Below are 23,107 nucleotides of genomic sequence, written 5' to 3'. Positions count from 1 at the left end.
GATCGGAGAAAGATAAATCCACACAAGAACCCACCCGGATTTTCTACAGTCAACACCGTCTTTGATGGGGATCAGGATGAAATAAGCACCAGTGAGATATTCACATGGAAACTACTGCGACAACATTACAGCCTGATAACACAGTCAGTACCCCGTTTTGTTGGTTGGGTTATTCAGCAGCATGAATATCCATCGTCTCAACCAACACTGATTACATTTCTGCCACCAATCATCAGTCCCATTACAGAGTATCCAACTGTACTGGAATGTATTAAACAATCTCAGCTGATGGCAGCTCAGGCCAATATGCGATACGCTCATATAACAACTGATGTCGGGGCTGCTGCCAAATTCCATCATGTCATATGGAACAATGCGAAGGACTTTGACAATGTCATCATTCACCTTGGTGATATGCATGCCTTCATGGAATTCTTTGGCACTATTGGTAAACTTGTATCAGGTAGCGCATTTGAAGAAGTTGTGTATCAGGCAGGGTTAAGCACATCTGGTACAATCAAAGGTGTGCTCAGTGGAAAACATTATAATAGATCATGGGCAATTCACGAAAGCTTCAGTGAAGCGCTGCACCATCTGTTCCAAGAAGCTTATATGCCAGACTTATTGAATGGACTTGTGGACATTGTTCACAATAAAGTCCCCACAGATGCTGCTCAGAAACAAACAGAACTATGCTCGATCTGGAACATTCTATTGTCATCAACTCATGACACTTGATGATACGCATCCTGGTGCCAAGGATGATCTTCTGAAGAAAGGCCTGTCTGTCTGTAGGAACAATACTGGTATCAGTCAACTGATGCAGCTGGAGAGCAGACTTTTATGAAAAATTCAGACACCAGGTGGCATCAAGAACTTCACTCATCAGGAAACAGCATACAGAAAGTGGGTGCTGAATCATCCATTTATGTCTGCTATGGTTTCTTCTCTGCTGGAACTTACTCAACTCGATGACACGAGTCACAACCCAAGGAAGTGCATTAGACCACACGAGATCAAAAAATCAGATGATCATGTAAAAAAGACTATGCAAGTTATCAAGTCAGATTTTACCAATCCATTCTCACATGAAATTGATCCTAACAAACTGTTCAACATAGTTTCAGGCAAACCATTAGCGGATGATGTCGCTGCCCACCTTTTGTCAACACAACAACGAGGAAAAGAACTCTACAATGCGTTCAACGCCTGACTCGATACCGAAAAGAATTGTGAAACCACACGCTTTTTTAATCCGATATCAAGAGTTCCATGGAGAAGCTTTCAGGACAACCTGAAGAAGACAACAGTAAAATCTGCAGCAGGAAAGACCAATGATGTAACAGTACAGAGAAATATCCTTGGATTACTGGCAGCAAAGTCATGTAAAGAAAACATGTCCGTCGATTTGGATAAAGCATTGAAGTATCCTATAGCAACGGTACCTCTACCTCTTGCGACAACAGATGGCAGTCGTCGGACAACACCAAAAAGTAAGATGATGGAAGCTGCACTTACATCACTGAATTTACCGAACACAGCCTATGATGTCCCAGAAAATGCAGTTTACGTGATTGACCTTATTGCGTATTTACGTTCGTTGGTGAATGTACCAGATACGTTTCGGTTGTTAGCCAGGAGAATTGTGGCTGACATACTCACACATTACAAAGTGGTATATTTCGCGTGTGACACATACAATACATATTCCATAAAACAGGCTGAACAAACTGCAAGAGGGCAGTCAGATGAGTACATTCTGCGCACACCTGATATCAGAATTCCGGCTGCATTTGGACAGTTTATGTGCAATGGAGGGAACAAAGAGAGAATGATGGAGCTGATTGAATAGGTTCTCTGTGAAGAGGAAAGTCTCATTGGAGACCAAGTTGTGTACTATGCAAGGGGGAATCTCTGCATGAAGATAACGTCACACTGCTCAGAGGAAATACCAGCCCTGGCTACTAACCACATAGAGGCTGATACAAAGATCTGCTACCTCACCCAACATGCACTAGATGAAAACTCTGGTGGTCCCACGGTCTGTGGAGTGCGTTCAAGTTCTGGGGATACAGACATTCCAATCATTTTACTGGCCAACGAACGTGAAAATTTAAAGATCATCATGGATCACAGGAGTGGCAAAGGTCGGCGATTCCTTGATCTGAGTCAATGTCAACTCACTGAACTCCAGAAACGTGCATTGCTTGGTATCCAGGCCTTTTCGGGAAATGACTACGTTTCTTCATTTTTCCGAAAAGGGAAGAAAACTTGGTGGACACTGATAAAAGATGATGAAAATATGCAGAAAGTATTTGCAGAACTGGATAACGAGCAACAACTTTCCAGCGTAGTGTTTGATGGACTTCAAATATGTACTTGTGCAATCTACAATCAAAGGAGATGCAAACATATTAATGAAGCCAGAACAACTATTTTCTGGAATCGATTTCATGATGGCAAGGTAGCTGATCTGTGTGCATTACCCCCATGTGAGTCAGCACTGGCATTACATTCAGCTCGAAGTAACTATGTAGCCAGGATGTGGTGTCTGGCTCACAGACCCCAGCAATTCTTGGACACTCCAGTAAACCATGGGTGGACTGAAGATTTATCAATCCATTGGGTTGATATACCATATCCTGTGGATGTTGTGAAACTTCTGTGTAATATTTCTGATGAAGATAGTGAAGACGAGTTATCAGACTACAGTAAAGACAGTGATTGTGATGAAATGTCTGACTAACATCTATATTTGGTGATTGTATCCAGTGATGTAGGTATACTAATTCCACTGTCTTTAGCTAGATTTCTTAAATGTAATAACTGTTGATTCATCTGACTGTACCTGATTGAAACATGTTTTAGGGGTATTACATACTAAAGCATCTTAATGTTTCATCTAGAATCTATGAGGAGCAGGGGCAGTTCAGACAAAAGGGCATTTATGCGTTAAGAAAAAGATTTTCAGATATTTTTAAGAAAAATGTGATATATATTTTTTAAGGCAACGTCTGAATAAAAATCAATAGACAATGCATGAATTTTTATTACTATAGTGGTTAGAAACTACATATGATAATGAAATTTAAATAGAAAAAAACTAAATTTTAAAAAAAACTTTTGGGGGCAAGTGGGCGCCCTTGTGGCACGCTAGAACGGTGGGGCAGAAAGAACGGACGTAGGACGGCCCGCACCTCTAGTTGAAACATTACCTCTCACCCGCTGAGATGAAACATTAGATGATTACTATTTTGAGCAACCAAGTTATCTCGGTGTCAGCATCGTATCAGTTTTTGCATCGGTTGTTGTTGACCTTTGACCTTTGAGTTAAGGTCACCCATAAAAAGATGAGAGTTGTGTTTTTTTATAAAGATTAGACACTTGAAAGCATAAACGAGTCATAAATATACTGCATTTTAGCTTTCAGAATCAGTTTTATAGTAAAAACTCAGAATTGGCTAAATTTGACCCCGGTTGACATTTGACCCGCAATATCTCGGAAACGCCCCTGAACCTGGCTGATCACCATTCATATTCGTCATCTACACAAAAGTTTGATGAAAATTTGTCCCTCTTCCGGTGGTGATTCTCCCCCTCCCACCACCGGTCAACATGAATTAGTTTGAAAGATGTGATGAAGAACTTTTTGGGTAATTACAAGGATCCAAACTACAAAGACATCATGGGAAGAATACTGGAAAAGTTTGAGGCCTTAGGATGTAAAATGAGCCTTAAAGTTCATTTCCTACAAGCCCATTTGGATTACTTTCCAGAAAATCTAGGGGATGAGAGTGAAGAACAAGGGGAAAGGTTTCATCAAGATATGAAGGAGATGGAAAGAAGATATCAGGGAAGATGGAATGTCAGTATGATGGCCGACTACTGCTGAAAGTTGCATCGTGAAAGTCCACCAAATGCTCACAAACGAAAAAGTTCCAGGTGTAGTTTTCAAGTGAGAAAGAAGAGATTTTGAGGTGCTGAACCTAAAAAATGATTGGAGCACTTCTAAAGAATTTGTCTTACTTTTTAATTGCATTTGTGCCATTTCTCTTTGCTAAATAGAGTACCAAATTTATTTTTATGAGTTTCATTTTGTCTTACCATATGGGAATTTACCTAAAATTCTTGTATATTTCATCATCAATTTGTAAGAAAACCTTACGTGATGGAGAAAAACTGTTTTGATATTTCGAATTAGTACCCCAAAAATATATAAAGTGACATAAAATTATCCAAACAATTTTTTTTAAGTTCCATTTTGCAGACCTGTGTAATTAATGAGATAATTAGAATTTCCACTTTATAACTGCTGGCAGTGATGACCGGGTACCAAGATGTCCCACTTTGATCGGACACCTGACCCTGACCCATGACCATTTTTTTTTTAATTCATTATTCAATTGAATTCAGAATGGGATTAAAATAAATTCAATTCAAATCAAACAGAAGACCAAATTGGTACAGCCCTGCATTGGAGTAGTAATCAGAAGGAACCCAAAGAAGCAAAGATGAAATCATCAGGTGGAACCTGGATAGGATTCAAATTTCAGCTGCTGCTCCTCTACCCTCAAACACATCCAGGCACAGCTAAGTGGGCCTTATTCAAAAAAATATTTAGATCAAAAAAAAAAAATCAAAAAGAAACCAGATCAAATAAATTTAATAATTCTGCCTACCAGACCATGTGTCCGATCAGGTTGAAATTTAAGACACATATTCCGCATCACTACTACATCATAATTGTGAAGTTCAATGTCGATTGATTAAGCGATTCAAGAGAAATAATATTTTAAAGATTTTTGCTCAATCCAATATGGCTGCCAGATCATGTGACTTAATTATTCGTGAATACCATGGCATCCCCAAGGCTTGGTGATCATTAGTGTGACGTTTCCCCTTAATCTGTTCAGCCATTCTGGAGAAGAAGATTTTTATAGGTTTTAGGGTAAATCCAATATGGCTGACAAACCATGTGACCTATGATGTCATTTGTGTGAACCTTTTGTTCCTCATGGATAGGCAGTCATACTTGTAAAGTTTCGCCTCGATCTGTTCAACCACTTCAGAGAGGAAGATTTTTTAAGGTTTAAAAAAATAAAAATAATTCAACAATATGGCTGCTGAATCATGTGACAGATGACATCAAAAAAAATTTTCTGTGGAGCATTTTATCCCCCGATGACCCTCAAAATTTTTCATACTGATCAGATGTAGTGTTCTACATATGCAATTATGTAGTCATAATGAAGGCAAGGCACCTATGATGTCATTTTTTTTTAATCACACTTATTCCCCATGAGGAGTACTTGCCATGTGCCAAGTTTAAATTTTTTCTTTGGTGCGGTTTCAGAGATAGAGGTCCAAAGTTTTTCCATTTTTCCAACATAGCTGCCAATCCACGTGACCTATGACGTCATAATTATCAATAAAACATTCTACTTGAGTTGTCGCTCCTATGGTGAAAATTTTGTCTTGATCCGGCAAGCGGTTGCGGAGAAAAACACTAAAGTTCTGTGCAGACAAACAAACAAACAAACCCAAATGCAATACCCTCTCCTTCGGTGAGGGAAAAAATGTCTCTGATCTATACAAAATAACCCACAATGACAAATTAAAAACTTGTTTTTAGAAATCTTCACAAATTTATTGAAAATGACACAAAAATATCCAAATTACATCAATGTCTTAACTCAATAAGTATTCCACCCCTTTGCTATGACACTCCAGATTGAGCTGAGGTGCATCCAATTTCCTTTGATCATCCTTCAGATGTCTCTCCAACTTGATTGGAGTCCATCTGTGGCAAATTCAGTTGATTGGGCATGATTTCGAAAGAAACACACCTTTTGTACAAGTTCTCACAGTTGACGGTCAGAGCAGACACACTACCATGAAGTCCAAGGAACGGTCCGTCGAACTCCGAGATAGAATTGTGAAGAGGCATAGATCTGGGGAAGGGTATAAAACGATTTCTAGAGTGTCGAAAGTTCCGAGGAGCAAATTGAGCTCAATCATGAGGAAATGGAAAGAATATGGAACTACCCAGACTCTTGCTAGACCTATCTGTCCGACCAAACTGAGCAACCGGGCAAGAAGGACCTTGGTCAGGGAGGTGATCAAGAACCCAATGACCACTCTGACAGAACCACAGAGTTCCTTGGCTGAGATGGGAGAACATACCGGAAGGACATCACAAATCCAGGCTTTATTGGAGAGTGGCCACACGGAAACCACTCCTGAGGAAATGGCACATGACAGCACGCCTGGAGTTTGCAAAAAGGCACGTGAAAGACTCTGAGAGCATGAGGCAAAATATTCTGTGGTCTGATGAGATAAAAACTGATCTCTTTCGCCTGAGTGCAGTGTTACATTTGGTGGAAACAGAGCACAGCGAATCACCCATCTATCTACACCATCCCTTCCGTGAAGCATGGTGGTGGCAGGATCATGCTTAGGGATGCTTATCAGCAGCAGGGACTGGGAGACTTGAAAGGATGGAGGGAACAATTCATGGAGCCAAATACAGGCAAATCCTTGAGGAGAACCTGCTGAAGAGTGCAAAAGACCTCAGACTGCGGCGAAGATTTACATTCCAATAGGACAATGACTCCAAACATACAGCCAAAGCAACAATGGAATGGCTTCAGAACAAGAATGTGAAAGTCCTTAAGTGGCCTAGCCAAAGCCCAGACTTGAATCCCATTGAGAATCTGTGGGAAGACTTGAAGATTGCTGATCACCGACACTCTCCATCCAACTTGACAGAGCTTGAACAAATCTTCAAAGAAGAATGGGAGAAAATCCCCAAATCCAGATGTGCAAAGCTGATACTGATATACCCAAGAAGACTCGAGCCTGTAATCGCTGCCAAATGCGCTTCGACAAAGTATCAACTCGGGGGGTGGGCGGGGGGGGGTGTGCGGGGTGCAGAATACTTATGTAAATTAGATATTTCTGTGTTTGAGTCCATAAATAAATGTCATTTTATGTCTGTCTGTCTGTGTGCAACACCAATCACACCAAAACAACTGCACCAATTGCCACCACACTTGGCACACGGACCAAGTTCCACCTTCTGATGAACACAGACTACTTGGTTTCATCTCCAGTCGCAGGGGTTTAGGAGGGTAGGTCAACAAAAATTATCTCTGTAAATGTGTATCGTGGAGCTCTACCCGGTGGTGGTGGCAGAGGGTATTACAAGTGAGCACTGGACATCCTCAGAGAGTGAGAAGCCCCAAAGCCAACCTCCACTAATCAGGGGAGGCAGGGGAAGGGGGAAGTGTGAGTCCAGAGGGAGGGGGGTAACGAGGCAGGGGTGGGGTCAGAGTCCGGAGGGAGTAGGATGAGGGAAAGAAAGGATAGCAGAGAGGGGAAGAGGGATCCGACGTTGCCCGGCAACGTTCGGCACCCCTGCTAATTTTCAAAAAAAAAATCAAATTTCGAAAAACATGTTTTCACTTTGTCATTATGGGGTATTTTGTGGACATCGGTGACAAAAAAAAATCTCCATTTAATCCGTTTCAAATTCAGGCTGCAACACACCAAACTGAAAAAGTCAAGGGGTGTGAATACGTTCTGAAGGCACTGTACATCTGAACTGAGTGTGACGTCTGTGAGGGGGGGTCTCCTCAAGGGATTGTGTGTGGACAGTGTTGTGTATTCTTCATCCTAAACCCCCTTCACCCACTCCACCCATATTTTAACACCCCTGTGATATCCTTGGGACTGCCACTGTACTTTATCCCCACTCCTCACTCCATTCCCCACATGAATTGTTGTTTCGATGGATTGACAGATTTATTTACTCAACTGGTCAGAAGTTTTAGAACACCCCCATTTTTCCAGTTTTTACTGAAATTAAAGCAGTTCAAGTCCAGTGAATAACCTGAAATGGGACAAAGCGAAATGGTAAACTGCCAGAGGTTAAAAAAAAAGTTTAGGTTGTTAAAACTGTTAAAACCAAAAACTGAAAAATAATGTAAATTTCAGTTGTTAAAAAAGGCCCTTTTCAAGGAACAAGTAATGGGTTAGCAACTGCAGCTGTTCTGCAGCAATGGAAGTAAATTAAGCCTTGAAAGTTGATGCAAACAATTTCTACAGGTGTCCCAACTTTTGTTGATTAGTTCCAAACCCTCTGTCTGTATAAAAGAAGTGTTGGAACACACTGTGTTGCTACACCCTCTGAAGCATTATTTGGACAATATTGCACTGCAGGAAGTAGTATATTGCCATCCTTATGGTGAGAAAAAGACAATTAACAAAGGAAGACAGACAGACCATTATAACCCTTAAAAGTGTCGGTCTTTCCTTTAGAGAAATTGCAAAGCAAGCCAAGGTGACAGTGAGTACAGTTTTCTACACCATCAAAAAGCACTTGGAAACTGAAGGAAACTCTGACAGGAAGAGGTCTGGCAGACCCAAAGCCACAACACAATCAGAAGACAAGTTTCTGAGAGTCAAGAGCTTGCGTGAGAGGCGGCTCACAGGACAGCAGCTTCAAGCACAGCTTAACACTGGTCGAAGTAAGGAAGTCTCAGTTTCAACTGTGAAGAGAAGACTTCGAGCTGCAGCTTTGACAGGTCGAGTGGCAGTAAGAAAGCCATTGCGAAGATGGCAAAATAAGAAAAAGAGGCTTGCCTAGGCCATGAAGCACCGCCAGTGGACTACTGAAAACTGGAAGAAGGTCTTGTGGACCGATTAATCAAAATTTGAAATCTTCGGTTCATCACGCAAGGTTTTTGTATGCCGTCGAGTAGGCGAAAGGATGGTTCCTCAGTGTGTGACACCAACTGTCAAACATGGAGGAGGAAGCGTGATGATCTGGGGCTCTTTTGCTGGATCCAGAGTCGGCGACTTGCACAGAGTGACTGGCACCCTGAACCAAAAGAGCTACCACAGCATTTTGCAGCGCCATGTAATACCCTCTGGTCTACGCCTCGTTGGTCAGGGATTCACCCTACAGCAAAATAACGACCCAAAACATACCTCCATGCTATGTCAAAACTTCCTTAGAAGAAAAGAACAAGACGGTTGGCTTCAAATCATGGAATGGCCAGCACAGTCTCCAGACTTAAACCCCATCGAGCTGGTTTGGGATGAACTGGACAGAAGGGTGAAAGAAAAGCAACCTACAAGTGCAACACATTTGTGGGAACTTCTGCAGCAATGTTGGAAAGAACTTTCCGAACAATATTTGATTTCCATTGTAGAAAGAATGCCATGAGTATGTTCGGCTGTTATAGCTGCAAAAGGTGGCTACTTTGACGAGTCAAAATTTAGATTAAATTTTGTTCAACAAAACGATTCCATGATTTCTTTTTTATCTGCAATTGTTTATTTGGTCTATGCTTTAATTTCAGAGTGCATTGAAACATTAAACTGCTTAAATTTCAGTAAAAACTGGAAAAATGGGGGTGTTCTAAAACTTTTGACCAAGAGTAATCTGGTGTTGGTGTCGTACAGACATGATGAGTTGAACGGCCTCCTCCTACATCTAATTTCCTTATTTTCCTTGATAAGATCTGCTAGGTGGTGCTCACACATGGTTTAAATCCTTCGTCTTCCTCGCATCTTTCGAAAATCCTGGTGCACCCTACCAAGTACCATCACAGTGGCTGCAGCAGTTTAAATAAAAAGCCACCATCACTTTCTCAATGTTTACAGATGGAAACGAAATGCAGCACCACCTTCATCTGAGAGAAAAAAAAAACCAATCATATTTTCAAAAGCTGTAAAAACACAGATGTGAACTGGATTAAATAATTGGTCAATACCTACTTGCATTTTAAAATGGAAGGGATTTAAAAGGTAATGAAAGTTGCATTTGTACATACATGAAAACAGTGGTGGACAGCTTACCTCAATACGATGTGCAATCATTTTCAGGTCGATGGGCTCTTTAATTACTTCATAATAATCTGGGTATTGCTGAAACAAAATGAGAAAATCATCCTTTAATAAAAATATTTCAGGTTATTTTTGTCTACACAGTTGAGGCTTATGGAAGAGCTAGCACTAGTACACTGAACGGATCAGGACACAACAGGACAAAATGCACAGTAGAGAGAGAGTGAAGGAAACACCAACAGCAGAGTTGAAGGTCAAGAAAGAGTCAGACTTGAACAAAGAATGGGTGTGGGGAGGTAGTGTAGTAGATAGTAGAAAAATCGTGCAAATTATGATACAAGCATCAAATTTGGCATTTCTGTTCTGCAGGGCTTTCTGATCAAATCTGCCCGATTGGCCAAAAAATAAAAATAAAAACTTCAAAAAAAATTTGAAGTCATAGCTGGCTGAAATTCTTGAAGCGCAAGTGAACATCCCAGACAGAGAACCAAGGGGAGATGCAGTCATCATTGATGGCTCAGCACTTATCAATGCCCAACCTCCATGCACTTCAAAGATATTTGATGACTATGCTAAAGAAGACATCATCCCAAAGGTGGAATCCTGTGGTATCAGGTATGAGAGGGTGGACGTAGTGTTTGATGTGTACAAGAAGTGAAGTCTGAAGTCCGAGGCAAGGTCGAAAAGGGGGCAAGGAATCAGAAGAAGAGCAACAGGAACCAGTAAGACCCCAAGTAACTGGAGAAGCTTTCTTTGAGATGACAGCAACAAGACTGAGCTGTTTCACTTCCTTGCGGAAAAGATGTGTGAAGCACGGATGACAAGCACAGTCATCGTCACAAAAGGAGAAGATTCCATTAGCAACACAAGGAAGTCACTGGATGCTGTGTCTCCATGTTGTCATGAAGAAGCTGACACTCGAATATTTGTACACGCCAGGGATGCAACGACGGATGGTAGCAAGTCCATTATCATTAAGGCTAATGACACGGACGTACTAGTCATAGCAATATCTGCATTGCCATCCTTACAGGAACTAGGTCTTGAGAACATGTGGATTGCCTTTGGCCAAAGAGCCAAGGTGCAATGGATTCCAGTCCATGAAGTAGTTTCTGCAATAGGGCCTGAGAAAGCTAGAGGGATCCCATACTTCCATGCGTTCACTGGATGTGACGTCGTGTCTGCCTTCCGCGGTAAAGGGAAGAAAACTGCATGGCAGATTTGGAACGTCTTTGATGATGTTTCTGAAACATTCACCAATCTCAGCCAGCATCCAACATTGATTTGTGATCTTGACTTTTTTGAAGTTTTTTTTTTCAAATTTTTCAAAATTTGGATTTTCAAATGGCCAATCAGGCAGATTTGATAAGAATCCCCTGGAGAACAAATGTGCCCAATTTGATGCTTGCATCATCATTTGAACGATTCCTCTCAAAAATTGCTGTTATCTGCCCCACTAAGGATGAATGGGGTGGACAAGATGGATACAGAAGGAAACTCTCAAAAGGGAAAAGTGGAAATTTGGAAGGAGGGGGGGAGGGGGGTTTGAGGTGGGGTTAACAAGGGTAGAAAAGATTATGGTCTTGGATTGGGGATGATCTGAGATGGTGTTGAACAGCTGTCTTGAAGGCTTGGAGGGAAGAATAAGACTGGAGGATGTGGAAGTTGTTTTTACAGGTGGAAAAAAAAAAGAAAAAAAAAAGAGGAACAAATGAGTGGAGATGAGCGGTGATTACTTTCACGATTGCTTGGAACTTCACAACTTTAATCCTTTTGTAGAGCTACCAGGAAACATCATGAGAATGGGCAAAGCCAAAGATGAATTAATTTCTCAAATAAGTAAACATTTAAATCATTATCTGCATAAGCAAAAAGTTTGAAGTGGAACAGGAATGAAGGCAAGGCTGAAAGCTAAAATAAGAATGAAGGTGGAAATAATTTATTGGCCAATATAAAGGAAAGAAATCCACAGTTCAATAACTTTTGCAGAAGTCAAAACTTAAACTCATGTTTTTCTACTTTCAAGACCAACATTCTAATTTACAGATGATGTCCTGAAGAATATTAATAGTGCAATGCCAAAAAGAAGTTTTAAAATTTTAAGTTTAAAGAGTTTGAGTAAAAAAAAAAAATCCAAGTGTCACATCAGCATCTGATTGATTCAAGTTCAGCAGAGAGGGAAGCAGCTGCTGCCAGGCTGGTAGTGGGATACTGGTCAGGTAATTATTTTACCCGAAAATTTAACAACATACTGACCTGTCGAGATGGTAGTCGATGAAAGAGTTCACTGATTAGTCGTCCAGCTGAGTCACTTAAGGAAACCACAGTCTCAAACAACTGTTGTAACTGTTCCTTAAGTGCACCTCTTCGCTGTAAAAAGGAAGCACAGTACTGCATTGTAAACGGATTCACAATTATTTTAGCAGCATCTTTTAAAGTACATAAGCTATGATATACAGTGGTGAGAAAAAAAAAAAGTTTGTGAACCCTTTAGAATTATCTGTATTTCTGCATAAATTTGACGAAAATGTGATCAGGTCTTCATCTAAGTCATAATAGTAGATAAAGCGAACCAGATTAAACAAATAGTGTACAAAAAAATCTACTTTTTCATTTATTTATTGGAGAAAATGATTCCATATTCAAAATTTTTTTCAGAAAAAGTAAGTGAACCTTTACATTCAGTAACTGGTGGCACCCCCTTGAGCAGCAATAACTTCAAACAAATGTTTCCTGTAACTCTTGATCAGTCCTGCATGTTGGTGGCTTAGAGGAATTTTGGCCCATTCCTCCTCACAGAACGGCTTCAACTCGGAGATAGTTGTGTGCTTTCTTGCATGAACTGCTCGCTTCAGGTTCTGGCACAACATTTCAATTGGGTTAAGGTCTGGACTTTGATTTGGCCATTCCAAAACACAAAATCTCTTCTGCTTCAGTCATTCTGTTGTAGATTTACTTGTGCGTTTCGGATCGTTGTCTTGCTGCATGACCAACTTTCTGTTAAGCTTCAGCTCACGGACAGATGCAATGTCATTCTCTCATAAAATTTGCTGGTACAATCCAGAATTCATGGTTCTGTCAATGATGGCAAGCCGTCTGAGCCCTGAGGCAGCAAAGCAGCCCCAAACCATGATTCACCCACCACCACCACGCTTCACAGTTTGAATGCAGTTCTTATGTTGGAATGCAGTGTTTGTTTTTCACCAAACATAATGTTTCTCATTTAAGCCAAAAAGTTCCACTTTTGACTTGTCTTTCTGCAGAATATTCCTCCAATAAACTTCTGGATCATTCAGGTGGTCTTTTGCATACTTGAGACGGGTGGCAATGTTCTTCTTGGAGAGCAGTGGTTTCCTCCTTGCTATCCTGCCATGAACTACATTATTGTTTAGTGTTTTCCTGATGGTGAACTCACGAACATTGACATTAGCCAATGCAAGAGAGGCCTGCAGATCCTTAGACATTACCCTGGGGTTCTTTGTGACCTGGATTATTGTACACCTTACTCTTGGAGTAATTTTCGTTGGATGACCGCTCCTGGAAGGAGTAACAATGGTGATGAATTTGCTCCATTTGTACAACATCTGCCTGACAGTGGATTAGTGGAGTCCAACATCTTTACAAATGATTTGGTAACCCTTTCGAGTTTCCTGACCGATGAGCATTGACAACTCTTTTTCTGAGATCCTCAGAAATATCTTTTGATCGGGGCATTACACGCTTACACAAACCTGTGTGGTGAAGACCAGACTGATGGTGACAAACATTTTATGTTTTTCATACAGGGAAGGGCCACCAAAACTCACTCCCGATTGTCATCCCATTGATTGAAACACCTGACTGTAATTACCCTCTTAATTGAGCTGGTTAACCCAGAGGTTCACATACTTTTTTCCAACAAAGAAATTGAATGTTGGGTCATTTTGCTCAATAAATAAATGAAAAAGCAGATTTTTGTTTTGTATGTGTGCTATTTGTTTAATCAGCCTATCTTTATCTATTACTAGCAGGAGTGTCTGGCGTTGTCCGGTATTGCCAGGTCTATTTTTTGTGGGGACTTACAATACATCCCTACACCAACAAAGGAATGTGGTCAGTGATCATTCAGTATTACCTTTCACATAGCTACAAAGGCTTAGGCACTGTAGAGCGATTAAAAAAGAAAAACCCAAGAGACGAACTTTTTTTTTTCAAAATGTTCAATTTTGCTTTTGCCTCAAACACTCCTCAGGGCTCAAACATGAATCTCTGAAAGTTTGACAGATCCGTTTAGCCATCTCTGAGAAAAATGGCGACACACACACACACCTCTTACAGTGTAGATTAGGACTGAGACGAAGATCTGATCACATTTTAAGTCAAATTTTTTCAGAAATACAGAAAAGTCGAAAGGGTTCACAAACTTTTTCTCACTAATGGAGGTGCCAAAATGACTGCAAAGACATAAATTTTTTGACACCTGCACATAAGGGGTAATGAGACAAGATACTTCAGAGATATATTTACCACAGATACTAGACATGCCTATAAACTAAATAAAACTGATTTCACTCGTATTGACTTGGGATGTATCGAGATATCGATCTTTGAAAAACAGGAACTTTCACTTCTTGACAAAAGTGCCCTCGATACTTCCACGTGTTCAGTACACTTCAATAATTTGTACATAAATTGGAAGAGGAGACACTAAGTTATCATTATATTCATACAAGACCTTGGAGTACTTCGGGCTACCCTGGGAATAGGTCCATAAAAAGTGAGAAGTAGTGATTTGTAGCACCACCTATGGGCTGTGCCCCAAGTCACCCTCAAATATATTTTTTTTTACGTTTTTTGAAAGTCATTACCCCATAGATTCACAACAATGAAAATCACAGAGGTTGATTTAGGGCACACTGAAATATCTGAAAATCTGATTTCCTCTTTTTCACATTTTAGTCGTTTTGGACTTGGCCCTTTCCGGCAGCCCTAAAAATAAATAAATAAAAATGGAATTGAGGATTAAAAACGTGAATTTTCCCCAGTTTACATCATATGTCTACCACCAACAAAAAATTGGAATAAATTCTAAGACATCATGTATCAAGCACCATCAGAATCTTCGAAAAACTGTCTGTTAAAAGAGACAAATCTGCCAAGTTTCGATCCTCGATGCATGGACAAAACATCTGATATCAACGATCAGTCGATCATTCAGCAGGGCAACAGGCAAACGCATGGATTATGCCAAGCCATAGGTCTGCCTCCATTCTGCTTATCCATTTTCCCTCATTCCATGAGTTCGAGACTCTTCTGGTTCACTACAGCATGATCTATCCTGAGGTTCCCCTATGGATACCTTATTATGACTTTTATCTCCTTTGAAGGTATCAACTTGCAAACTTTCCCTCACATACAATAACACCTTCACAGGTATTAATTGGTGACTACAGTGTACTCATCAACGCACTCATCGGTGATAGCCAAGTGATTCAATAATCACTTCATGCTATCTCCCATACCTTCCCCAATTCTAAGCTGAATTCTTACCTCCATTCCAACATCTCTCAACCCTCTCATATGTGGAATTCACTCGGTGTCTGTTATCTCATGCCCCCTCCCTCCAGTCTTTCAAGAATGCTACCTTCATGCTCTCTTCAATCAATAATAATCACCAATTCAATAATCACTTCATACTCTCTCCCTTATCCATCTCTGGTCTCTTATACTTCTGCTAACCCTTTCCTTTCCGCCACTTATCAACTCACATGGTATTATTGTCTCCCTCTTCCCATTTTATTCTCTGCCAGTATGTGGACCTTCTACCCTGTCATTTAGCTACTCCATGAGTCTAGATTACTTCATGAAATAAGTAAACAAATAAATAAAAAGACAAAATGAAGAGGAAGACGAAGAGAGACGAAGAAGAAAAGTCAGCAAAGGTTGATGCATTTTATAGTCAGTGCATAATATTTGTGCAAAGCCAACGATTAATTTGAGTGGAATGACACATTCGTAAATGATATACGTTGTCAGCAAAACACAGCAGCGTAGGTAAAATAGAAGGGTAGGCAAAGCAGAAGGGCAGGGGTAACACTAAAGGTAGGAAGATAATGGGTGATTAATGACAGGACAGTGAATCAAAATTTATTGATGACAAAAATGTGTGTGCCTGTATTCCATACCGAATGCCCAGAACTATTTTCTTCAAGATTTTCCTTACGATTAACATCTTCATCTTCATCGTCTTCATCTTCATCCTCTTCTTCCTCCTCTTCTATCTCATCTTCATCCTCCTCTACCAAATTCATATCCTCTCCTTCTTCTTCATCCGCATCTTCATCATCTCCCACATTTTCTTCACGTCCTCGCTCTCGTTCAACCACATGTCCACTGTGACCCTCTGCCAGCAATTGATTATATCGTGCAAGGTACATGTCCATTAGCAAGCGTGCATCTTGTGCTTCCTGACTGCCCTCCTTGATTGTTGTTTTTTTTTTTAAAACAAGGGGGGAGGAGGGGGGAAGAGAATATAAGCAAACAGTCCATGAAAAGAAATAATTTTATTATGATGCAGGATTTAACATCAACAATGGAGAGCTGACAAAATATCAGTGGTTTCGGTTATGTCCCCAAAAGTGTTGAAATTAGGTGGCCCATCATTTCCAGTTAACACAGGTATTTACAAAAATAAAAATAAAAAATTTTAATCTCAAACTTCAAACATCCAAACGAGTGAATTCAAGGTTAATGTGCTCTTTTTGTCCCAGAAACTCAAAGTGAAGAGAATCATTCTCTTTATTTTGTGCACAGTACGGTGGCTGCTGGTTTGCATCATTGCTGAATGGTGCTGCTATTCCACTGATGTAGTTCTGCCTGTAGGTCAGAGCAGAAATTTGAAATTTGGCCAGAGTGCTGGCAATAGCTTGCCAACTCAAGTGAAGTAAATGCAAAATGTAATATATCAAGGTATTCCCCTCAACAAAAAAAAACAAAAAAAAAAATGCACACTTGCCCTATCGTGGTGGAAATGTCACAATGCCAAGAAATAAAAAAATAAAAATAAATTTTTTTGGATGGGTACACAGCCATTTTAGAACATCTGCTTTCAAATACTCATCACTTTGAAGGCCTGGTGGTGGCTTAACGGTTAAGGTGGCTGGCTTAAGATCTTAAGGCCTTGAGTTCAAGCCCCTGTCAACGGCCGAATTCACACCAGGAGGGTTGACTCAACCCCTCATCCTTCTGAGGCAGGCAAAATGAGTACCAGCTTCCTGGGAACAGGGGGCATCGCATCAGCGGCACAGGTGCGCCCCCAAAAAATGATGCAGCCAAACAGACACCGGCTGCATATGAATAAATAAATCATTTTGAAGCCCAATGATGGAAAGCACAGGGTGACAAATCTAGACTATAATGGTTTAGTTAAGCATTTCCTGGCCTAACTGCAATCATATCAAAGGAGAGTCCTGAAACCCATACAACTCTTGCTTTTTTGAATTGCGGGTGAGAATCAATGACTTCCACACGTAGTATAATGATATTGTTGCGGACTTGGGGTTTAGGGATTACCACGAGGGCACTTGGAGTCCTCACGAACGCCCGACCCTGTCGGTCGAGATGCCGCAGATAATTCCGCGGCCCAGAAAGTTGCGAAGCAACCACATACATCAATCAAGTTATCAACTCTAACAGGGTTTCTCGACTGATAGCGTGTACCTGAGGAGCTGACCATCAATTGATGTCTGAGCCCTCAGAATGTACCAGTCTATCTATTTAAGTATGGCCGAGCGAGAACAGTGAGTACGGATAACAAGAGCAAATCCCTTGGGGTAAAACTTCCCGTCTAACAATACTGCGGACTGTACTGGACCAATGAAGGAAAGGCCAGGACGAGCCAGTTAAGATGAACAATTAACATGGGTTTATTTTAATAAAGAGAGAGAGAGAGAGGAAAAACATGTGGCACAGTGAAGACAGGTTTATTCACAGGGGCATCCATGCAGCAGGGGCATACAGTATTTGTGTGGTGCGACAAAAGACATGACATACATACAATAGCAAAGGGAGAGTTACTGCGATCGATCTAGCTTATACAATATTTCTTATATTAACATTACAGCTGCCGACAGGTTGTTGTTTTTTGTTTACATTGTCAAGGCTCGTTTGAGAGCCAACACACCATGCACAACAAGGGGGGCAAGAGACAAAAGGGGCGGGAGAAGGAAGGACAAAATAGTGGGGAATAGAGACATTAGGAGATCTGTGGAAGGGAGAGGGATGGGGCGGGAAACACGGGGTATACAAGATGGACACCACAGGGACTTTCAGGACCTTACACGACAGGGAACTTTCGGGAAGGAAGGCAGGGAATTTGAAGGATGTGGGTTTGGGGTGGATTAATGGGGGTAGAAAAAATTGAGGTTTTGCATGGGGGAAGATAAGAGGTGGTGGTGAACAGCTGTTTTGAAGACCTGGAGGGAAGAATGGGATTGAAGAGAGTGTGGGAGTTTATTCCAAAGGCGGGAAAAAGAGGAATGAAAGAGTGAAGGTGAGCAGTGATTCGTGATTTTGGTAGTTTTACCAGAAGGGGATTGCTGGTGGACATTGAGCGCCCTGCAGAAATATGTGGGGGGCATATCGCAGACAGAGCATGGGGGGGGTGAGACCGGAGAGGAAACGGTAGAAGACAGATGGACTACTGACCTGCCTGCGGTGAGAGAGTGAGAGGCCCAAAGACAGCCTCATCACGGGAGATGCCAATGATCCTAAATGCCTTGGTTTCCACAGCATGAAGCTAGGAAAGGTGGGAGGCAGGAGCACCAGCCCAGAGAGGAGAGCAATACTCCATCAAGCTGCGGATGAAAGCTGTGTATGTGGTCAGGAGCTCAGGTGGGCCGAGGAAGAACTTTGCACGACAGAGGATGCCCAGTCGGCGACTAGTTTTGGAGGCCAGGTTGGAAATGTAGCTTTCCCAAGAAAGATCATGGCAGAGAGTGAGACCCAGAAGCTTGAATGAAAGGACTTCAAGAGTATTGTTGAGAAAGTAGATGGGGGGGGGGGGGGTTCCAGACGGTCCTTTCAGAGAGATATAGTGAGAGTGTGAGATTTGTCAGGATTGAAAGACATGTTCCACGTGTTGGACCAGTTTGTGATTTTATCCAGATCTGCAAAGAAAGGAGAAGATGCTGCTTGCCAGTCTGAGGGATAAAGGGTAGATCAGAGAGAGATATAAGAGAAGTTGAGGCATTGGCAACCTCCTTGCTTACCTGGCACAAATACACCGGCATGTGCTGGTCCAAAGTGCGGGGAAGGTGAGGGTGGGGGAGGTGAAGGGTAAAGAGGAGTCAGGGTACATCTTGAAGAGGTGTGAGCGGGGTGCGGTGTCAGTGCTTTAGATTAAGAATGGACAGGATAGGCGTAGTGATGGTGGGGCGAACGGGGCTACCGGCCCAAGAACGAAGTGGATAGGGCACCAAATGGCACACTCAAAAAAAAACCTCTTCATGCTCCATTTGGTTGTCTTGTATATAAATTATAATACAATGGACTCGTGGGGGCACGAGAAGCAACTTTCAGAACCACGCTTTACATTTTAAACTCCGTGCTCCGTGTCAATGTCATGTTGATGTTTACAAACACTTTCCATCCGGTTTAACATTTTTCATAATTACTATAAACCTCCGCAGAGTAAATAAATCCATATTACGGTGTTAGTAATTATGGGGCTGCCTGCTGCGGAGATCTCTTATCTTGCATAATGAGGTTTAATATGCATTCTGTAATTTTCATTGGTCTAACCAATGTAGAAACTCATGGCGATCAGTTTGGTGCATCAGACTCCCCTTTGGAAAGCCCCGTACACTTCCTTGGGAGAACATCTCGCCTTACCTTCCTCTGCTGCTCTGTCTCATCAGCTCTAGTCTTTAGGCCATAGAAATACCGAACCATGCTGCATGCATGTTTGATGTCGTTGTTGTCTGCTTGGACCAGGGTGAAGATTATACGTTCGTTATTATTGCCAAGTGGTACTAATATTATTATCGTTGTGAAATATCATTAGTATTAATAAATGCTTTGTTACAATGTTATCATTCTTTTCGTTTTTACCTCCGCCACCGAAGGTGAAGGACGTTATGTTTTTACCTCTTTCTGTCTGTTTGTTTGCAGGATATCTCAAAAAGTTGTGGACGGATCTGGATGAAATTTTGTGGACAAGTTGGGTGTGTGACAAGGATGAACTGATTAGATTTTGGTGAAGATCTGGATCTGGATCCGAATACTACAATTTTTAAAGTGATTCTTCACCATTGAGAGATGGGGCCAAAAAGGATATAAAGCACGAAATCTCAAAAAGTTGTGGATGGATTCGGACGAAACTTGTTTGGTGTGTGAAAACGAAGAAATGATTCGATTTTGGTAAAGATCCGGATCTGATAATTTTTTCAACGATTATCATTGATCGGGCTAAACTAATAAATAGCACGATATCTCAAAAAAAGTGTGGACTGATTCAGATGAAACTTTGTGGACAGGTTGAGTGTGTGACCATGACAATTTGATTCGATTTTGGTGAAGATCCAGATCCAGATCTGGATCTGATAATTTTTTAAGTGATTCTTCACCATTGAGAGATCAGGCTCAAAAACGATATGTAGCATGATATTTCAAAAATGTATTGGGCCAGACATGTTCTCGTGGATCAGGCATTACAGGGTGAAGGTATGCGCTCTCCTGAGTGCCCTTCTAGTTAATTCTGTAATTATAATGTCATGTCATGGAAGGACTTATTAAACTGCTCTATACACCTTAACATGGCATGTGTTTAGAAACATGGGAATTCTCAGGATTCTTTGCAGTTAATTAGCCTAATCAAATCAGGAGATCATAACTAAATCTAAATCTATTCTCATTTTGAACAGCTTCCAGGGCTAGGCTGCAGAGCCCACTGGGGAAGCGTAGACCTCTTTCATATGCCCCCCGCCCCCAATAGAATTTCCTGACTATGCCAGTGCCTGTGGGGTGCTTGTATTGACCTTCCGCTCCAGGTGCCACAAACTCTAGCTTCACCACTGATGGACAGGGTGCGAGTCAGTAGTTGCTCTTAAAAGGACGTTTGATCAGGCTTTGCCCTCGCTGTTTAGTCTTTGTGCGTCCACAGTAGATGAGTCGGAAGAGAGAAAGAACGTGTAAGAAATGGCACTTTCTAATGGGTGGCATTGCTGGTTTAGCCTCTCACTCCACATTGCGCCTGGACTGGAAGGTGCTCGGACCTTCCACTCCCTCCACCAGCGTTCCTCTCCGTTCCTCTCGACAGTGACCAGAAAACAGCTCACAGACCGGCGAACACTCTCTTTTTTCCTTCGAAACCAACTCTGCTATTTAAGCATCTTTGGAGGGGTGAGCTTAGCGGGGGTCAGAGTTGATTCCCCACCTCTTGTAGGCGTTGTTGCCGGGAGGGTCACGCATCGCCTTCTTGGCTCCAATCGCGGAGTGCCCATTGCCCAAGATGTGCTCTCATGTGACGTCACCCTCTCCGCAAGCTTGCTGGTTTGGAAGTGTCCTTAAAACATACCGAAAGTGCCACAATCACGAGTCCCAACTTAACATGGGGCCATCATGCAGTGGTCCCCATTTGCTGCCCGAACGCCCAGGAAGGGCACAGATGGCATGCTGGATAACAAGGTGGACTTTGCTGGACCAGGAACAAACTGGAATGGTGAGCTCACACTTGCGCCCATGGATAACAGGCTCCATTCGCGGCGGCGCTGGGCGTGGGTGTGAGCAGTGTCCGAAAGCATCCTCTGGTGAGGCGAGATGATGATCTGGAGGTGCAGGAAGGTGGTTGCATTGCTGAGGCATATGCAGGTTGGTGTAGTTATTGTTGAAGCGGCACTGTCGGGAAATGGAGATGTGTGGTGGGGTGATGACTGGAAAGGTGAGCTTAAATGGTGGGTTTTGAGTGAGATAGAAATAAAGTCTGATGTGTATTTGAAGCAGGCAGGGTGGTTATCGCTGGTATTGAGAACAAATTTCCATGAATCGGCTATTGTGGTGGACGTGGAAGTTTGATTCTGGCATGCAGATTCAAATGTAGTGGTTAGCAGAGAGTGCTCGATCATGTATGTGGTCAAAGATAAAAGTGGAAGATGGGGGAAAAGTGGGGATAACCTAACTAATCCCTCAACGCATATTCCCTTTCTAACCAATTAGACACAAGGGTGGACCCTATCTGGAACAAAAATAATGGAATAACTGACTTGGGAATGGCGATATGTTGTGTGCCCTTGTCTTGGGGTTTCGGTTCCCAGAACTGTCACAATATGTCGCTGCTGCAATATCATGTACAATGGTGTGTCAATAACCCAAAACCAATTGTCAACGTGGATAATGTTTGAAGAGTTGGAACACTTGATTTCACATGAACATGTCCATCATCCTTTTTCCTTTTCACCTGACTCAAACACAAATGTGTAAATATATGCATCACCAACTGTACAACTAGCCCATAAATTTCATCTGATTTCGCATATTCGTTCACCAGAAAACTCAGTACACAATGCTGTTCCACAGCACGTGACAGACGGTTCACTATTATATTGCTAACTAGCAGGGGTGCCCAGCATTGCCAGGCAATGCAGAGTCCCTCCTCCCACTCCTTCCTCTCCCTCCTCCCACCCCTCCCACGACCGCCTCCAACCCCCACCCCCCGTCCGGACTCCCACCCCACTCCTGTGTCCTCCCATCCCCCTCCCTCCACAGTCCCACCCCTCCACACTCCCACTTCCCCTCCCTCCGCACTCCCACCCTTCCACTTCCCCTCCCTCCGCACTCCCGCCCTTCCACTTCCCCTCCCTCCGCACTCCCGCCCTTCCACTTCCCCTCCCTCCGCACTCCCACCCTTCCACTTCCCCTCCCTCCGCACTCCCACCCTTCCACTTCCCCTCCCTCCGCACTCCCACCCTTCCACTTCCCCTCCCTCCGCAATCCCACCCCTCCACTTCCCCTCCCTCCGCACTCCCACCCCTCCGCACTCTGACCCCTCCACTCCCCCTCCGCACTCCCACCCCTCCACTTCCCTTCCCTCCACACTCCCACCCCTCCCTCCACACTTCCACCCCTCCACTTCCCCTCCCTCCGCACTCCGACCCCTCCACTTCCCCTCCCTCCGCAATCCGACCCCTCCACTTCCCCTCCCTCCGCACTCCGACCCCTCCACTTCCCCCCCCTCCGCACTCCGACCCCTCCACTTCCCCCCCTCCGCACTCCGACCCCT

General features: G+C 42.5%; 1 protein-coding gene across 9 annotated transcripts in view; it reads right to left on the bottom strand.

Annotated features, from left to right (window-relative positions):
* Positions 1–23,107, bottom strand: part of PBRM1 (polybromo 1) — a 256,688-nt gene that overhangs the window by 189,677 nt on the left and 43,904 nt on the right. For all 9 annotated transcript variants that reach the window (XM_085898354.1, XM_085898359.1, XM_085898355.1 and 6 more), the window contains exons 5-7: positions 16,017–16,310; positions 12,109–12,222; positions 9,865–9,933 (exon numbers count right to left, since the gene is read on the bottom strand). In XM_085898354.1, the coding sequence (XP_085754480.1) occupies positions 9,865–9,933; positions 12,109–12,222; positions 16,017–16,310 (477 nt within the window). The remainder of the gene's footprint in view (positions 1–9,864; positions 9,934–12,108; positions 12,223–16,016; positions 16,311–23,107) is intronic.

The sequence above is a fragment of the Eptatretus burgeri genome, chromosome 10 (assembly GCF_056783735.1).
Source record: "Eptatretus burgeri isolate ZD-2024b chromosome 10, Ebu_testis_v1, whole genome shotgun sequence".
Classification (NCBI taxonomy): Eukaryota; Metazoa; Chordata; class Myxini; order Myxiniformes; family Myxinidae; genus Eptatretus; species Eptatretus burgeri.
Note: the sequence above shows the minus strand (reverse complement) of the source record. Positions and strands in the feature narration are given on the sequence as shown.